At 46.2% G+C, this 17,953-nt stretch overlaps 1 protein-coding gene across 1 annotated transcript in view; it reads left to right on the top strand.

Moving 5' to 3' along the window:
* SGSM1 (small G protein signaling modulator 1) overlaps positions 1 to 17,953 on the top strand; it is a 276,394-nt gene that overhangs the window by 251,244 nt on the left and 7,197 nt on the right. Inside the window, exons 19-21 of the mRNA XM_030218397.1 lie at positions 1,049 to 1,654; positions 8,598 to 8,722; positions 14,730 to 14,812. Of these exons, the coding sequence (XP_030074257.1) occupies positions 1,049 to 1,654; positions 8,598 to 8,722; positions 14,730 to 14,812 (814 nt within the window). The remainder of the gene's footprint in view (positions 1 to 1,048; positions 1,655 to 8,597; positions 8,723 to 14,729; positions 14,813 to 17,953) is intronic.

Below are 17,953 nucleotides of genomic sequence, written 5' to 3'. Positions count from 1 at the left end.
TACCGTGTGTTTTCAATGCATGCCAAACTCAGAGTTACCGCTAGGCGCACAGAGCCTAGCGGTGGGGGGAGGCGGGGCTGGTGGTTGGGAGGTGGGGCTAGTGCTGGGCAGACTTCTACGGTCTGTGCCCTGAAAATGGCAGAAACAAATCAAGGTCAGGTATACACATAAAGTAGCATATATAAGTTTAAATTGGGCAGATTAGATAGACCATGCAGGTCTTTTTCTGCCGTCATGTACTATGTTATTATCAGGCTTATTTTCGAAAGTGATCGCCGGCCATTTCCCGACATAAATCGGGAGATCGCCGGGGATCTCTCAAAAGCGGCGAAATCGGTATAATCGAAAGCAGCTTTTTTGACAGCATCGCCGCTTTCCCGTCGCTGTGCCGGCGAAAGTTCAAGGGGGCATGTCGGCGGCATAGCGAAGGCGGGATATGGGCGGGCATGGGCGTGGCTACCAGATGGCCGGCTTTCGCGGATAATGGAAAAAAAAAAGCAGCATTAATTAGTATTTCGCCGGATTTACTTGGTCCTTTTATTTTCACAACCAAGCCTCAAAAAGGTGCCCCAACTGACCAGATGACCACTGGAGGGAATGGGGATGACCTCCCCGTAGTCCCCCAGTGGTCACCAACCCCCTCCCACACTAAAAAAAATATAAATAAAAAACTTTTTTGCCAGCCTGTATGCCAGCCTCAAATGTCATACCCAGCTCCCTGACAGCAGTATGCAACTCCGTGGAGCAGTTTTTAATGGGTGCAGTGCACTTCAGGCAGGCAGACCCAGGTCCATCCCCCCCACCCCCACCCCCCACCTATTACACTTGTGGTGCTAAGTGTTGAGCTCTCCAAACCCCCCCAAAACCCACTGTACCCACATGTAGGTGCCCCCCTTCACCCATAAGGGCTATGGTAATGGTGTAGAGTTGTGGGGAGTGGGTTTGGGGGGATTTGGGGGGCTCAGCTTGGATTTGCATTTTTAAATTTAAATATTTTTATGCCACTGCTGAACTGTAGTGATTTGAATCTCATGTTGATTTCTTGAAGGTTTTTGAGTCTGTTGAAGACGTAGAGCAGGCAGACACAGATGCTAGGAATGAAGATGGCAAGCTTCCCAAAATTCCAAACGGGACTGTCCCTAATGGCACGTGTTCTCCTGATTCCGGCCATCCCTCTTCACGGAACTTTTCCATCACGTCAGGATACTCGGAGCACAGTTTTAGCACGGAGGACAGTACTTCTGGGGAAATGAGCAAGAACGTCTTGTACCTACAAATGAAACAGGGAACGGCAAGCACCAAGAAAAGGCACAGCTTAGACAACACTCTTTTGGATAGAAAAGGCACAGAAGATGACCTTCAAGCTGAGGACATTTTGGGTGCTGAATTTCCAATCAATGAAAGCTTGGACGACTTTGTTTCAATCCATGAGAATACAGAGGAGATCATGCCTGATAAGGCTGGTGGTATGCAGTCTATGGTTGAGTCATGGCCCGATAACGATGCTGAGAAGGAGAGCCTGCTAGGAAGTGAAGATAATTTGTCTGAAGAACCAGAAATGGAAAGTTTGTATCCACAGGTCAACGGCTTAACAGTCATTGACACAACTATCGATGAAGTTCCCTCCGCCGCTTCTACAGGGGTAACCTATTCTGTGAGTATTTCTCCTCAGGTTTTTCTATTGTGTTGAAATCTAGGGCTCGCTTTTGACAATTATTTCTAAGACTTTAGTTCTGTCTATTGAAAAGAGCTTGCTCAGAAGGCCTCTGTTACCAACTGGACACCTTTTCATGGCTGTTAACCGAACTTATGCTTTCTTCATGATTTTAGTCAAGACTTGGGGCCCTGTTTACTAAGCTGCACTAGCGTTTTTAGCACATGCTAAACACTAGAGACACCCATAGCAATATATATATGTCTCTAGTATTTAGCGTGTGCTAATTTGTAGTATGCACTAAAAACGTTAGCACACCTTAGTAAACATGGCCCTTGGTGTTACTTCTCAAAGCATCCCCATGCCATCCATCTCTTTCCTCCAACTCTACACATATAAAGTGGAATAGTCCATTGCCTCAGATAAAGAGGGCTAGAATTACAATCATATATTTTCTGTCATTAAAATGAGATCCCCTCACATTAATTGGAATGGGTATTACATACTGGAAGAATGCCCATCGTAAATGACAGGATTTGAGAATTCCCAGTTCCTCCCCAACTTTCCATAACCTTGATTTTCACTCCCTCTCCCAGTTTCAATCTTCTCACTAAGCAGCTCATTCGTTCATCTCAACAAAACAGGTCATTGTCTCTTTCCTTCCCGCCAGTTACTCTCAAAGTCCTTCCACAGTCACTCCTCTAGCCTTAATCTCAACCAGAACTTCACCTCTGCACAATCCGTGATTTCCTGTTTTTATGTGTGTGAAGCTCTTTTCAGAAACTTAAAGAGAAACAGAACAAGGATTTTGATCCACTGGTTAAACGTGTGATTGCCTTGCTGTCTGGTATTTGATTCAATAGCTTATAGGTCAGTGAGAGGCTTTAGAAATCCACGCTCATTTTTCAGGAATACGACTGAAAGACAGAGACCAGTTTCTAAAAATCTAGGATAGTCATATCATAGGTTACAGTCAGGGCTGCTGGGAGACTGAGCCAGGCCCGGGGCAGGATCGCCACTGCTACTGCCCCCCCCCCCCCAGGATGCTTCTTCCGCCTCCCCCTCCCCCCCGGACACCACATAGCCAGGCCAGATTGGGGAAGCCAGAGCCCAAAGTGGAGAGGGGGGCACATTTTGTCCTGCCTCCATCCCCCACTGCAAATCCACATACCTTGGCTGTCTGGAAGAGTAGCCTAATGGTTAGTGCAGCGATTGGTCAAACCAGGGGCCCCAAATCCAACTCTGTCTTCTCCTCCCCAGTATCTAGGGGGGTCACGGCGCCGGGGTCTGTCTCTCTCCTGCTCCTGTCAGGACCCGGGTGATCGTGGTAATGCAATCACCCGGGTCCTGTCAGGAGCAGGAGAGAGACAGACCCCGGCGTCGGGGCCCCCCTTGGCGGCCTGTTCTGGGGGTTCTTGCCCCCCTACCCTCCCCCTTCTCGGCAGCCCTGGTTACTGTACAAGTTTCTTCAGAGACTGGAGGAGTCAGCAGTGGGTTTAAAGGGTCATAAAGGTAAACCTGAGGCCTGTTTTGTGTGTCTGGAGATTTCCTGATAATTTTGTCGAGGGAAAACTTGATTAAGTGGTTCTGGCAATGCTTTAGAGTGCACATGGAATTTCAAGTGACAATTTGCGGCTTGTTGCTTCCTGTTATTCTGACATCTGAAGTCAAGTAGGACAGGGATGCAGGATTTCAGGCCTCAAATATGGTAAACAGGCCAGATTTTCAGGATATCCCTAATGAATATGCATCTTAAAACACAAAACATCAAAAAAAAAGAGAGAGATCAGGTCACAAAATGAAAAATCAGTCTTATTCTTATAATTGCTTATATAATAAATATTGTAATGTGCCCAGACCCAGGAACCCTCAACAGAGAGCCACAAACCATCCCATCATTGCACATTTAAGTCCTGTAATGTCCTATGAAAATTTGTGATGTTAATCTTCAGTGCTCAAATCAAAAACAATTTTGTATTATGTATAATAGGACTAAAGTTCCAAACTTATCTGCTAATGCAATGAAAAAAATTTACACTAGTTCCTGACGTTTCAAAAATGCTATTGAATGGTAGGGTCTTCTCCATTGTTTCACTCAGTGGCGTAGCCAGACAGCCAATTTTGGGTGGGCCTGAGCACAATGTGGGTGGGCACAAAATTTTCTCTCCCCCCCCTCCCAGCCAAGCATCTGTTCCCTCTTTCTACCCTCCTTGCCCTCATAGCCTATTTCCCTATACCTTTTACCTCCCACCACCAGCATCTTCCTGTTCCCTCTCCCTTCCCCCATTGTCCAGCATTTTCCCTTTCTCTTCCCTACCATCCATTGTCTATCTTCTCTTCCTGGATCCATCTTCCCTCTTTCTCCCCTCCCCCGCTTGTGCATCTCTCCTTTACTCTCCTCTTCTCCACCTTCTTCATGTCCAACTTTTCTCCCGCTCCCTGCCTTGAGCCCCTGGTTTAACATCTCTCTCCCCCTCCCACCATCTCTCCATCCTTCCTTTCTCTCACCTCAATGCCATGTTCAACATTTCCCCTCTCATCTCTCCCTCCCTTCCACTTTCATGTCCAACACGTTTTTTTCTCTCATGCCCTTTCCCTCCCTCTCCCCATCCCACCCATATCCAACCATTCTCCTTCTCTTTTCCCTTGCAGCATCTCTCCGTCCCTCCCCCTATCTGTCTCACTCCCTCATCCCAACAGTGCTCCTGTCTCTCCCTGACCCCCCCCCTCTCCCTGACCCCCCCCAGCACACACACACACAACAAACCTACCACCCGCCAGCATGCTGCAGGTTTTTTTTCCCTCCCTTTCCCCAGACACCACTCACTGACATGCATGCTGCAGGCCTTCTTTCCCTCGGGCCCTCCCTCCCCCCCCTTCGGGCAGCGCCGCAGTCTACCTTTACAGGAAAGCTGCACGGCACCGGGTCGTCCTGCCGCTACGCTGCTGCCCTCCGCTCCAGTCATCATCTTTCTGGCACAGAGTTCTTCTGCTCTTCAAGAAGGTGGGGCCAGCGCAGAGGAACCAGTCGCAGCAGCATACAGCCCTGGCAGCGCGCGGATCCGCTGCAGATAAGCAGCAGAAGAACTCTGTGCCAGAATGATGATGACTGGAGCGGAGGGCAGCAGCGTAGCGGCAGGACGACCCGGTGCCGTGCAGCTTTCCTGTTCAGGTAGACTGCGGCGCTGCCCGAAGGGGAGGGAGGGCCCGAGGGAAAGAAGGCCTGCAGCATGCACTGTTGCTGGGTGGGCCTGAGGCCAAAGTGGGTGGGCCCCGGCCCACCCAGGCCCACCCATGGCTACGCCCCTGGATTCACTGGAATCAAAAACCACTGTAATCCAATGTTGCATTTAACAAATGTCACAAAAAGAATAATTCCATGCAGTGAAACAATATAACATAACAACATTAATCAAAGCATACCACAAATATTTTTAGTAATTATTAAAAAATTATTTTGGACCTTCAGAAAAGAGGGCAGTCAGCAAATCACGTACAATGAATTTAACTGTTGCCAAGCACTCTCAATAATCTATCATTGGTCTAAAATGATTGTACTTATTACAGTTTGTCACGAAACGCCTAGCGCCTGCCAGGGGCTACCCCTGTGGCCACTTAGAGGGTCTATGCCCAACACAGCTCAGTTCCACCTGCACCTGCTGCTTGTGCTCTACATTAGCACCCTCCTCCCACCGACTGGGTCCCAACCACCTCTGGATGAGTCTCACACTCTCAAGGTATTCCTCAGTAATTTCTAGGTTACTAGGGCCACACTCCCAGTGGTCCCGCAGTTCCTAGAAAGCACTAACAGACCCAACACACAAACTACCAGGATTCCTAGTTAGTCCAGACAAGCAGAGGCAATAAACTAAAAATATTTGCACGTTTTCTGTTCATTGTTCTAATTTTTCAATCAGCAAAACAATAGCAGGTAACTGAAATATGGATCAATTATAACACTATCTAAACATTTGTTTACTATCTAAATAGTACCTGGGGAGATCATGACATATAGCTTCTCACAGATTATCAAATATACCTGTTCACAGGGCCTCAGCAAAGAGATCCTTCTCTCTTTTCTTCCTGTCTAAGACTGGAGAAAAAGGCAGTACATCCTAGCGTGAACTGGATTTGCATACACTGCCTCCATTATATGCAAATCTCTTTCATGCATATTCATTGTAGATATTCTGAAAACCTGACTGGCAATTTAGAACTTTATCAGAGTCTTTGTTGTTAGTTTGTGAAATAAGCAGCTAGAACCAGCCTCAGCAACACACATACACATTCACACACTCTCTCTCTCTCTCACACGCATACACACACCCTCAACACACTTGCTTTGAAGTTAATGTAAACTTGTGCATGTATTCTGAATGTGTACTTACATATTTTATGAAGTAGACACATATATAGCAACTGCAACTCCATTCCTAGGCCCCCCAAACTGTTCCTACCGTATGCCTGTTTTCTATATGCATATACCATGTGCACAATTTTATGAGCCCTGCTGTGCATGTAAAAAAATAGGCTGAAGGATTATAAAAAGTACTCCCTTAAGTGTACCCCTGTATTTTATAAAATATGCATGTGTATTATAACCCCACTCCATTTCCACCCCATCTGTGCCCCTGAAAGCTCCTGCACATGGTGTACATATATGTATGCGTGGCATTGTAGGCATCTATACCTATTTATGCAAATTTGGCCCTGACATTTTATAAGACCCTTTTCCCATATGTAAAACAAGCTTTACAAAGAGAAAATGCTTTAGGAAATTAGCATCTGAGTGTCTAATCAACGGGAAGGACATGGAGAAGAATATTCTAAGGAAGAAGTCTGCACTAAGGGGGAAGTTATCAACGTAGGCTACCGTTAAGAGGTATTATTTTACCACTAACTCGTGCAATTTTAACACAGATCCCATGTAATGCAATGAGATCTAGTTACTAATAACTGGGGTTAACAGTAAGATAATATGTCTTAACTGCATCCCACGTTGATAACTTCCCCCCTTAATGGAGATTTCTGGTTCCAGTAGAAAAAAGGGATAACGTGGAGGTTATGGGATGCATCTGGGTAATTTTTAACCTCTGAGAAGTCAGTCAGTTCTGATCCCTTTTGAATGTCCTTACCATTAAGAGATTAAAATATCCCACGCTGAATCTATAGATCAGAATATATATATTGTAAGCAGGTACCTCTAAGTGCAGCCAAGGATAGAACAATCTCCTCCAGCCACAGGCTCCTGGTACAGTCAAGAAATAAATGTCCACCCGAAACTTCATTCTTAAAGACTTTATTCCATGTAGGTTTCTAGTAGACCTGATATACAGTTCCAACATCAGCATTCACCTTCAACCTTAAGCACATATAAGCCACATGAAAGTGTGTGGCAAATAGTCCCCTTTAAGCAGTAGGCTATCAGCACATATCAGGATTCAATACAGGTTCACAGTCAGCTCCAGTCTGGGCTCTTTATCCAGTGCACAATAAACAATAGTTCACTTCCAAATAGAAGCAGTTCATTCAGTTCATCATCACAGTTAAATCACAAAGCAGTAGTTTCTACCTTCCACTCTCTTTACCTTCAGGAGAGTTCAATACTTTAGGGACTCCTCGTACCCAAGGGATTTCACCCTGCATCAGCTTCACTGGTAGATTCAATACTTTAGGGACCTCTCTTACCCAAGAGTTTTCAGCCTGCTTCAGTACATTAGGGACCTGTCTTACCCAAGGGTTTTCAGCCTGCAACTGCTTCTCTCTTCCCTGGGACTCCTTCCCACCTGCCTAATCAATCTCTGGCTTCTGCTCTCACAACCAATCATTCTCCTTCCATTAGCTTCCCGCCACCCATACCAGCTGAGTTGAGCATTAGACTAATGATGAACTCCTGCACACAGGGTTTCCTATCCCTCTTTCCCCCTAGTGGCAGCCAATCTACACATCCTGCCAGCTTACACCCATGTCTTCCCCTATTGCAGCTAGGAGTCCAGTTCGGGTTCTTCATCTCACCCCCTGGCTCCTTGCCTGCAATGCCTTCTGGGACTTGTATTTCAGACTGAAACTGCCTTAACCCAACTATCCTGGATATCACAATATATGTGTGTGTTTTTTTTACAGCAAGAATTTGAATTAAAGTTCTTTAATCTAATGAACTCTTAGCAAAACGGGTTGTCAATTTAAGCACATCCCAATTTAGTTGTCTAATACCAATTTAAGCACATCTCAGTGAAATCTAGGACGTGCATTTATCTGTACCATATATTTAGTCGTGGAGTTTGTGAGAGTGCTGAAGCTTGCTTATTTACTTTGGGGCTTCCTTAGGGGTCCTTTTCCAAAGGCATGTTAGGCTGTACATGCGTGCAGCGTGCGTCAAAATGAGACTACTGCCAGGCTACTGCGCCCCCCCGGTGGTAATTTCAGATTTGCCGCATGCCCCTAACGCCTATATGATTTATTTACTTATTTCCTCCCAAGCGGTGCGTTTCCGTCAGTAATCGGCAGTTGGTGTTCACCGACCAGACACCGTGCGTGTAGCGCGTGAGCCCTTACCCGCTAGATCGATGAGTGGTATTAAGGGCTCAGGTCAGTTTTAGCCACGTGCTGGTTTCAGTTTCGCTGCATGCCCTTTTCCTACCCCATTTTTAAAAAAGCCCTTTTTTTTGCAGACGTGGTAAAAACTGGCGCGGCGCGTGCCAAAAACACGCACCTACACTACCGCAGGCCATTTTTTTACCACGGCTTAGTAAAAGGACTCCTTAGCATGGCGAAAGGGCATTCCATAGTCCATGGGTGAATACTCTGAGAGAAGTTGGCTATCGCTGCAGAATAAATCTACTCCTATTTTGGTTTTTTTTTTTAAAGCAGTACAATAAAATGCGTCTTGTGTGCAGTTTGTTCATATGACAGTAAAAATCTCTCTCTTCGTGTATAACCATAGCAAGAGCTGCTAGATCTGTACACTATAAATCTGCATCGCATTGAAAAAGACGTTCAGAGATGTGACCGGAACTACTGGTACTTTACACCCGACAACCTGGAGAAGCTGCGTAATATCATGTGCAGGTATTTAATTCACATGTTGGATGCTATTTTTTTCATTCATATTAATTAACTAGTAAAAAAAAAGGCCTGTTTCTGACAGAAATGAAACGGGCGCTAGCAAGGTTTTCCTCGGACTGTGTATGTTTGAGAGAGAGTGTGTGTGAGAGATGGAGTGTGTGTGTCAGAGAGAGAGTGAGAGAGAGACAGCGACAGCTTGTGTGTGTGCGCTCTTCCGGGGTCTTACTCCAGGGCCAGTGACGTGGAGGCGAGAGGAGGAGCGGCTGCAGAGACTGCGTTGTAAGAGTCGGGCATTTGCGAATGATTTGGGCTGGGTTTAAAAACATTTATCGCTTCTTTTCTTTTTGTAGCGGCCGCTGCTGCTCAACAGGAGAAGCAGCAGCGGCCGGACAGCGTTACTACTGGTATCTGTGGTTGGCGATGGGGTTTGATGCGCCGGGGAGGGGGGGTGTTGATGTGCTTTGGATGGGGGGAGGGGAGTGTTTGATGTGCCGGGGGGGGGATTGGGTGATGCGCCGAGAGGGGGGTTCTGTGGTGCTGCGCTTGTAGTTTTTTGATGTGCTGCTGCTCCCTGCCACTTGCTCCGAAGTGGCAGGGAGCGGCGCACTGACAGCTGATTCCCAGGAAGGGGGAGGAGCACCTACTCCTCCCCCTGCCTGGGAATCAGCTGTTAGTGACATCATCCTGGCTACGGAACCTAGCTCAGCAACTCCAGGAGCCACGGATACAGGCAGTCCCACATTAGAACGTTAGTGGTGAGAATTATTATATAGGATTAGCCTGCAAGATAATGTTCAGAGAGCATTTCCGTAGCCAAGTTTATTTTAAACAGGGCTTTGCAAACCTTTCATATGAACCAGATAGCCAGGCAAAGTTTTAGGATATCCGCAAGGAGGAGATCATTTTATAGGAGCTTCAGTGTCCACGTTCCAAAAAAGGCCCATTTTAAGGCTATTTTGTAAGGGTAACTTAGCTTCTGTGTGCGTTTATAAAATAGGATTCCAGAACCAGTCCCTGTAATGCCACAAATGCTCATGCACAACTGAAAAAATCGGCGCCAAAATGAAATTTGCCTAAACGTATTCTATGAATTACACCTTAATTTAAACATACATTTTAGAATAAGCCTAAATTTCCACGCAGTATATAAAATACAGCGAGTGCTGCTCCACACAGCTAAATTTAATAGCGGCCAGTTACGCCAAGTAAAACTTGGTGTAAATCCCGATGCTTAAATTAGGCGCACATCGGGTGTATTCTATAGCAATGCGCATAGATTTTAGAAATGCCCATGACCACACCCATTTTTCAACTACGCGAATTAGAATTTATATGCAGCACGTTATAGAATACGCTTACACAGTTTTGTGCGTAAATTCTAATTAATGCCAATTAGTGTCAATTGCTTGTTAATTGGCAATTATCAGCGCAGATTGACTTGTTAACTAAGTTGTATGCACAGACACAGAATACGACAATGTTAGTCGCTTTCTATATAAAATCCAGGAGTATATGTGCTTCCAAGAAGGTGTAAATTTGACTGTGTACTCTATCCATATACTCACATATTTTGTATGCTGTAGCTCCAGCCTATCTCTAATAGCTCCAGAAGCATCTACTCACAGATTGCTTGAAGTAGCCTTGCTTTTATAAGTACATAAGCATTGCCATGCTGGGACAGACCAAGGGTCCATCGAACCCAGCACCCTGTCACCGACAGCGGCCAAAAGAACAAGCAATTCGTCCCGCCCATCCTAGAAATACTGTATTATTCCCTCGTCCATTCAATAACATTCTATAGCTTTTTCCTCCAGGAACTGCCCAACCCTTTTTTGAAGTCCGCTAAGTTAACCGCCTTAACCACTTTTTCCGGCAGCGAATTCCAGAGTTTAGCTACGCGTTGAGTGAAGAAAAATTTCCTCCGATTTTTCTGTGCACCTGCTTTTTATGCGTGTATACACATAAGCAATTTTTATAAAAACCCTTTTTGTTATACACAGCAGATGCTTTAGAAACTTACCCTCAGAGGGGGGCAGTTCTATCAAGGCTGAGAAAAGTTAGGTGCCAAGATGAAGTGTAGTAAGCAGTGGCGTAGCAAGGGCGGGGCAGTGGGGGCGGTCCGCCCCAGGTGCACGCCGCTGGGGGGGGGGGGGGTGTCAGTTCCGCTGGTTCCATGCTCCCTCTGCCCCGGAACAGGTTACTTCCTGTTCCGGGGCAGAGGGAGCAGGGAACTAGTGGAACCGACACCCCCCCCCCCAGCGGCGTGCACACGGCAGGCAAGAATGCACTCAGGGTGGGGGGGCTTGGGTGATGCGCTGAGGGGAGGTTGATGCGCCGAGGGGGGGTGTCATGTGCCCTCGCTACGCCACTGGTAATAAGCACTAAGGGCAGTACGAAGCGGCAGTAAGCCCAACCCGGGCTTACCGCTTGCTAAAAGGGAAGTTCCGCCGGGATACTGCACCAGCCTGGCGGTAGTTCCCTCCCCCAGCAGGCGCCATTTCCTTCCCTGCAAAAATATTAAAATTTTTGTAGAGCCGGTGTGTACCCGGCAGTAATTGGGCAGTTCTGCACGCTGCCAGGTTAGTGCAGGAGCCCTTACTGCCTCCTCCATGAGTGGCGGTAAGTGGTCCTCCTGAAATAGCCGTGGGGCAAGTGCTTCACTTGCCACCTGGCCATTTCTTGAAAAAAAAACAAAGACCTGCCTTGTACCCACTACGGTAAAAGGGGGCCTTGGCACAAGTCTAAAACATGTGCCTACACCAGTGCAGCCCCCCCTTTGCCACAGCTTCATAAAAGGACCCCTAATTTTGTAAAGGCATGTGGGTGCTCAGATTCTGTTATAAAATACTAGAATTAGTTGGCATTCACGTCCCATTTAGATGTGCCCAGTTACGCCATTGTCAATAGTAAGCATAATTTTTTTTCAGTAGTTGGACCAAAACTTACTTAGGGGTCCTTTTCTAAGCTGCGATGTAGGGTGCGCCAAATCGACCCTACTGCCTGGGTAATGTGGGCACTTCCAAATTTGGCACATACCAGCCGAATATCAGGAGGCAAGTGTTTTCCCATAGGGAAGGGATTTGGGATTTAGTTCACACCTCCCAAGGGAAATTAGATGATCCCGGCATCCCGGGTGCGATTTCCACTTCGGCTCCTTGTGACCCTGGGCAAGTCACTTGGCCATCCATTACCTCAGGTACAAAAACCCAAGATTGTGAGCCCTCTAGGGACAGAGATAGGACCTGCTTATAACCTGATTGTAAGCCACATTGAACCTGAATTTTGTTTGGGATAATGTGGGATATTATAATTATATTATAAATATCAAATTATATTTGATCATATGTATTCTGGTCCCACTTTAGGAGAAAAAGGTGAAAATGTGAAACAAAGTGAAAACAGTGTAACAGTTTGTTCACACTTATTTCGTGTTTATTACCTACAACCATGATGAATGTCCATCCTTTCTTTTAATGGAATGCACTTTCAATTGTGGAATGCACTGCCAAAGACTGTGAAACAATTTACGGCCACCTAAACTTCAGGAGATCATTAAAGACCTACTTAGTGAGAAAAGCATTCCCCACCGACCTAACTTAGATGCCTCAACCCTGCAACACAGCAAAACCATAGATTGTATTGGACATTATGTATTCCTTCCTATTTTCTATCCCTATGTACCTGACTATAATATCCTTACCCGACCCTAATATCAAATTCTATTTGTTTCCATACCGGACTTGGCGATCGCCTTTACGGTATTATGTAAGCCACATTGAGCCTGCAAATAGGTGGGAAAATGTGGGATACAAATGTAACAAAGAAATAAATAAATAATGTTTTTGGTCTCATGCATTACATCAATTGTCTCTAATATTTCTCATACCTCACACTATCTGCGTTTGTCTCACCTAGAATGTAAACCGCACTGAACCCTGGAAAAGGGATATTAGCGGTATACAAGAATTCGATTGAATTGAATTGAGGTACAGTAGGTATTTTCCTGTCCCCAGAGGGCTTCCAATCTAAATTTGTACCTGAGGCAATGGAGGGTAAAGTGACTTGCTCAAGATCCAAGGAGCCGCAGTGGTATTTGAAGGAGTTTCCCTGGTTCTCAGACTACTGCTCTTACCATTAGGCCACTCCTCCACTCCATAGATACAGATCAGGGTAAAAAAAAAAATGGGTTAGTGATTTGGTCCTTAAAGGTTATCAATAGAAATCAAACAAAATAAAACATGGAAAAGAAAATAAGATGATACCTTTTTTATTGGACATAACTTAATACATTTCTTGATTAGCTTTCGAAGGTTGCCCTTCTTCCTCAGATCGGAAATAAGCAAATGTGCTAGCTGACAGTGTATATAAGTGAAAACATTCAAGCATTACTATGACAGTAAAATAGATACCATTGGAGATTCTACATGGGATGTTGCTACTATTGGAGATTCTACATGGAATGTTGCTACTATTGGAGATTGGAGATTCTACATGGAATGTTGCTACTATTGGAGATTCTACATGGAATGTTGCTATTCCACTAGCAACATTCCATGTAGAAGGCTGCGCAGGCTTCTGTTTCTGTGAGTCTGACGTCCTGCACGTACGTGCAGGACGTCAGACTCACAGAAGCAGAAGCCTGCGTGGCCACGTTGGTGATCTGCAAGGGCCGACTTCTACATGGAATGTTGCTAGTGGAATAGCAACATTCCATGTAGAATCTATAGAAATCAAACAAAATAAAACATGGAAAAGAAAATAAGATGATACCTTTTTTATTGGACATAACTTAATACATTTCTTGATTAGCTTTCGAAGGTTGCCCTTCTTCCTCAGATCGGAAATAAGCAAATGTGCTAGCTGACAGTGTATATAAGTGAAAACATTCAAGCATTACTATGACAGTAAAATAGATACCATTGGAGATTCTACATGGAATGTTGCTACTATTGGAGATTCTACATGGAATGTTGCTACTATTGGAGATTCCACATGGAATGTTGCTATTCCACTAGCAACATTCCATGTAGAAGGCTGCGCAGGCTTCTGTTTCTGTGAGTCTGACGTCCTGCACGTACGTGCAGGACGTCAGACCCACAGAAGCAGAAGCCTGCGCGGCCACATTGGTGATCCGCAAGGGCCGACTTCTACATGGAATGTTGCTAGTGGAATAGCAACATTCCATGTAGAATCTATAGAAATCAAACAAAATAAAACATGGAAAAGAAAATAAGATGATACCTTTTTTATTGGACATAACTTAACACATTTCTTGATTAGCTTTCGAAGGTTGCCCTTCTTCCTCAGATCGGAAATAAGCAAATGTGCTAGCTGACAGTGTATATAAGTGAAAACATTCAAGCATTACTATGACAGTCTGACAGGGTGGGAGGATGGGGGTGGGTCGGAGGTATGCTTGGGGACATCAAAGCATATCATTGATATTCTAACAGGATGGGTGTGGATAGGTGAGGGGTGGGGTGATCAACAGAGACATACAGCTTTATGGTTTATAATGGGCTAGGAACCCCAGATCCTTGTTAAGTCCTTTCTGTTGGGTGTTAAAATATTCAATCATTCTGATTTCAAAGGTCTTACGTTCTTGTATGGTTTTAAAGTTACCTTTCAGGATTCTCACTGTGAAGTCACTGGTACAGTGTCCTGGTCCTGTAAAATGTTGACCAACAGGCGTGGGAACCCTGCTGGCACCAGTATTGTTCATATGATGTCTATGTAAATTGAATCTTGTCTTAAGCATCTGGCCTGTTTCTCCAATATAGCATCCTTCCTTACATTTTTTACACTGAATGGAAACTGTGAAGGTTAGTAGCAACCGAAAGCATGGAAAGAAAGCCTTGTCATTACAGTGTGTGCAGCCTATTTAATTATGCCTTGCATTTCCTTGAGGTTTTTGGCTGTACTTTTTGGACAGTTGTTACTGAAGCACAAATGTAGGCACATCTAAGAAGTGTCAGCAAATATCTTTTGTCTTTTCTAAACTGTGCATTAGCTACATCTGGCAGCATATTGAGATTGGATACGTACAAGGAATGTGTGACCTCCTCGCTCCTCTCTTGGTCATCCTTGATGACGGTGAGTGATCTGTTTTTTTTACAAACCTTGTTTTCAAGGCCAGTCCAACCATTATGCAAGACTAGCCGCCTTATTTTCGAACGAGAAAGACGCCCATATTTCGACCCAAATCGGGAGATGGGCGTCTTTCTCCCGTGGGCGCCCAAATCTGTATAATCGAAAGCCGATTTTGGGCGTCTTCAACTGCAATCTGTCGTGGAAACAGAGAAAGTTCACGGGGGTGTGTCGGAGGCGTGGTGAAGGCGGGACTGGGGCATGGTTATTGGCCGAGGAGAGATGGGCGCCCTCGGCCGATAATCGAAAAAAGAAAGGCGTTTTTACCGCAAATTTGGGTCATTTTTTTGGACCCCTTTTTTTTCACGAACCAGTACTCTAAATGACCACATGACCACCGGAGGGAATCGGGGATGATCACCCCTGACTCCCCCAGTGGTCACTAACCCCCTCCCACCATAAAATAACAAACTTTAAGAACTTTTTTTTCCAGCCTATATGCCACCGTCAAATGCCATACCCAGCTCCATCACAGCAGTATGCAGGTCCCTGGAGCAGTTGTTAGTGGGTGCAGTGGACTTCAGCCAGGTGGACCCAGGCCCATCCCCCCCTACCTGTTACACTTGTGCTGGTAAATGGGAGCCCTCCAAACTGCCCCCAAAACCCACTGTACCCACATGTAGGTGCCCCCCTTCAGCCATAAGGGCTATGGTAATGGTGTAGAATTGTGGGGAGTGGGTTTTGGGGGGGATTTGAGGGGCTCAGCACCCAAGGGGTGGGAGCTATGGACTGGGCCCTCCCACGACCCAATGCCTTGGATTGGTTTGTTTTTTAGCTGGGCACCTTCAGTTTCCATTATCGCTGGAAAACGAAACCGCCCAGCTCAAATCCGCACAAATCCGATGCATTTGCCCGGCACAAACCGTATTATCAAAACAAAAGATGGACGCCCATTTTTTTCGACAATACGGTCTGTCCCGCCCCTTCACGTACCCGTTCTCGGACATAGACGCCCATGGAGATGGGCGTTCGCATTCGATTATGCCCCTCCACTTATGTTACCAGGGTCGGTCTTAGCAAGTGCGTGGCCCTGTGCAGACCAATTTGATGGGGCCCTACCCCAGCTCCGCCCCCACCCTAACTCCACCCAAGCTCCACCCCCACCCTAGCTCCAGGGCCCGGCCCTCCTCCGAGCTCCAGGGCTCCTCCCTCCTTCCCAGCTCCAAGTCTCCCCTCTTTCCTAGCTCCAAGTCTCCCCTCCCTCCCTGCCAGCTCCAAGGCCTCCCTCCCTGCCAGCTCCTCTGAGCGCCAGGGCCCGGCCCCCCTCCCAGCTCCAGGGCTCCTCCCTCCTTCCCAGCTCCAAGTCTCCCCTCCTTCCCAGCTCCAAGTCTCCCCTCCTTCCCTCACAGCTCCAAGGCTTCCCTCCCTCCTTGCTCCAAGGCCTCCCTCCCTCCCTGCCAGCTCCAAGGCCTCCCTGCCAGCTCCAAGGCTCCCCACCTTCCGAGGCCTCCCTCCCCCTCCCTCTGAATTTTAAAACTTACCTCGTCGGGTTACAGGCAGCAGCAGGAGTGAAAAGCGTGTGAGCTGCTTGGCGCTTCAGGAGCCTTCCTTTTCCTCGCTCAACTCTGGTCCCAAACCCTCCCATTCAGGGCATGTAGAAAAAATGACCTCCCCCCTTCTTCTGAAACCTAACCCCTATGTCTTCAGATCCTCCTTAAGCTTACTGGCAAATCCCGGGTGGTCTTGTGGGGGCAGGAGTCATCATTCATTTCTGCCTCATTTTTCAAAATGGCACTGGTTGACCCCAGATGCTTCTCTATTCTTAATATGTAGGAGGAGGAGGGTCTGACAGGGCCTTGAGGCCCCTTTAAATGGTTGCCTCCAGAACATTGCCACCAGGTATGTTAACCTGCCAGTCCTCCCACTCCTGCTAAGGTGTAGTTAAAGTTCCCAGATTTATGTGGTTCACAAGCTTTCGCCACAAACAGAGTTATTCTGTTTACATAATAATGAGCTACTTTGCATTCATTGTGTGTATCCTCAGCTGATAATTATTCTACTTATGCTGTGGTAACCTGGGCTATCCTTGATGAATGTGCATTGCTGGCAATTAACATGCACCACCGGGACATAATGTACTTGACCGGGAAACAGCGCTGCTGCAATAATTCACCTTCTCAAACAAGGGTTATAAGCTTCTAAAGCAAAACAAATGAACTGCAATCCTAATTTAAGGGCGCTAATCTTTAGAATTTTAAATTTAAGTGGAGTTTTGGCCGAAAACTTATGCTCTTAAATTTGGCTAAAAATAGGGTGCCTAACTTAGGGATTTTACTCAATGAATAGTTAAGCTCTGGAACTTGTTGCCTGAAAATGTGGTAACAGCAGTTAGCATGTCTGGGTTTAAGAAAGGCGTGGACAAGTTCCTGGAGGAAAAGTCCATAGTCTGCTATTGAGATAGACATGAGGAAGTCATTGCTTGCCCTGAGATTGTTAGCATGGAATCTTGTTACTATCTGGGGTTCTGGAATCTTGCTACTCTTTGGGATTCCGGAATCTTGCTATTCTTTGGGATTCCGGAATCTTGCTACTCTTTGGGATTCCGGAATCTTGCTATTCTTTGGGGTTCTGCCAGGTACTTGTGACCTGGATTGGCCACTATTAGAAGCAGCATACTGGTCTAGATGGACTACTGGTTTGACCCAGTATGGCTATTCTTATCTTCTTCTTAAGTGCCTAAATGTAGGAGCTGATGAGTTTGCAGTAGCACTTCATTTAAATTCTAATTGTGGCATTTGAAGTTATACCTGAATTTTCAGTGCCAGCCACTATCTGGATTTCGGCATTGAATATCCGGGTTTAAAGAGCAGGACCACAGTTATCCGGGTAGCCACCTGGATAACCTAGGATGTTTCTCCTGCCTGTCCTAGGGTTATCCAGATACCTGTGCTGAACATCGCCAGTCTCTGGGTAACTCCCTGCTCCCCCAGGCTCTGCCCCTGGACAACCCTTGCGCTATCTGGAGAGCACCAGGCAGTCTGCAGAGATTATCTAGACAAAGCCACTGAAAATCTGAATATGGCCTCTGTTAGCGGCAGTTATCTAGGTAGGAGATGCTGCTAACCGGATAAATGCCGCTAAATAGAC

The sequence above is a fragment of the Microcaecilia unicolor genome, chromosome 11 (genome assembly GCF_901765095.1).
Source record: "Microcaecilia unicolor chromosome 11, aMicUni1.1, whole genome shotgun sequence".
In the NCBI taxonomy this organism is placed as follows: Eukaryota; Metazoa; Chordata; class Amphibia; order Gymnophiona; family Siphonopidae; genus Microcaecilia; species Microcaecilia unicolor.
This window is presented reverse-complemented; position numbering and strand designations above follow the sequence as displayed.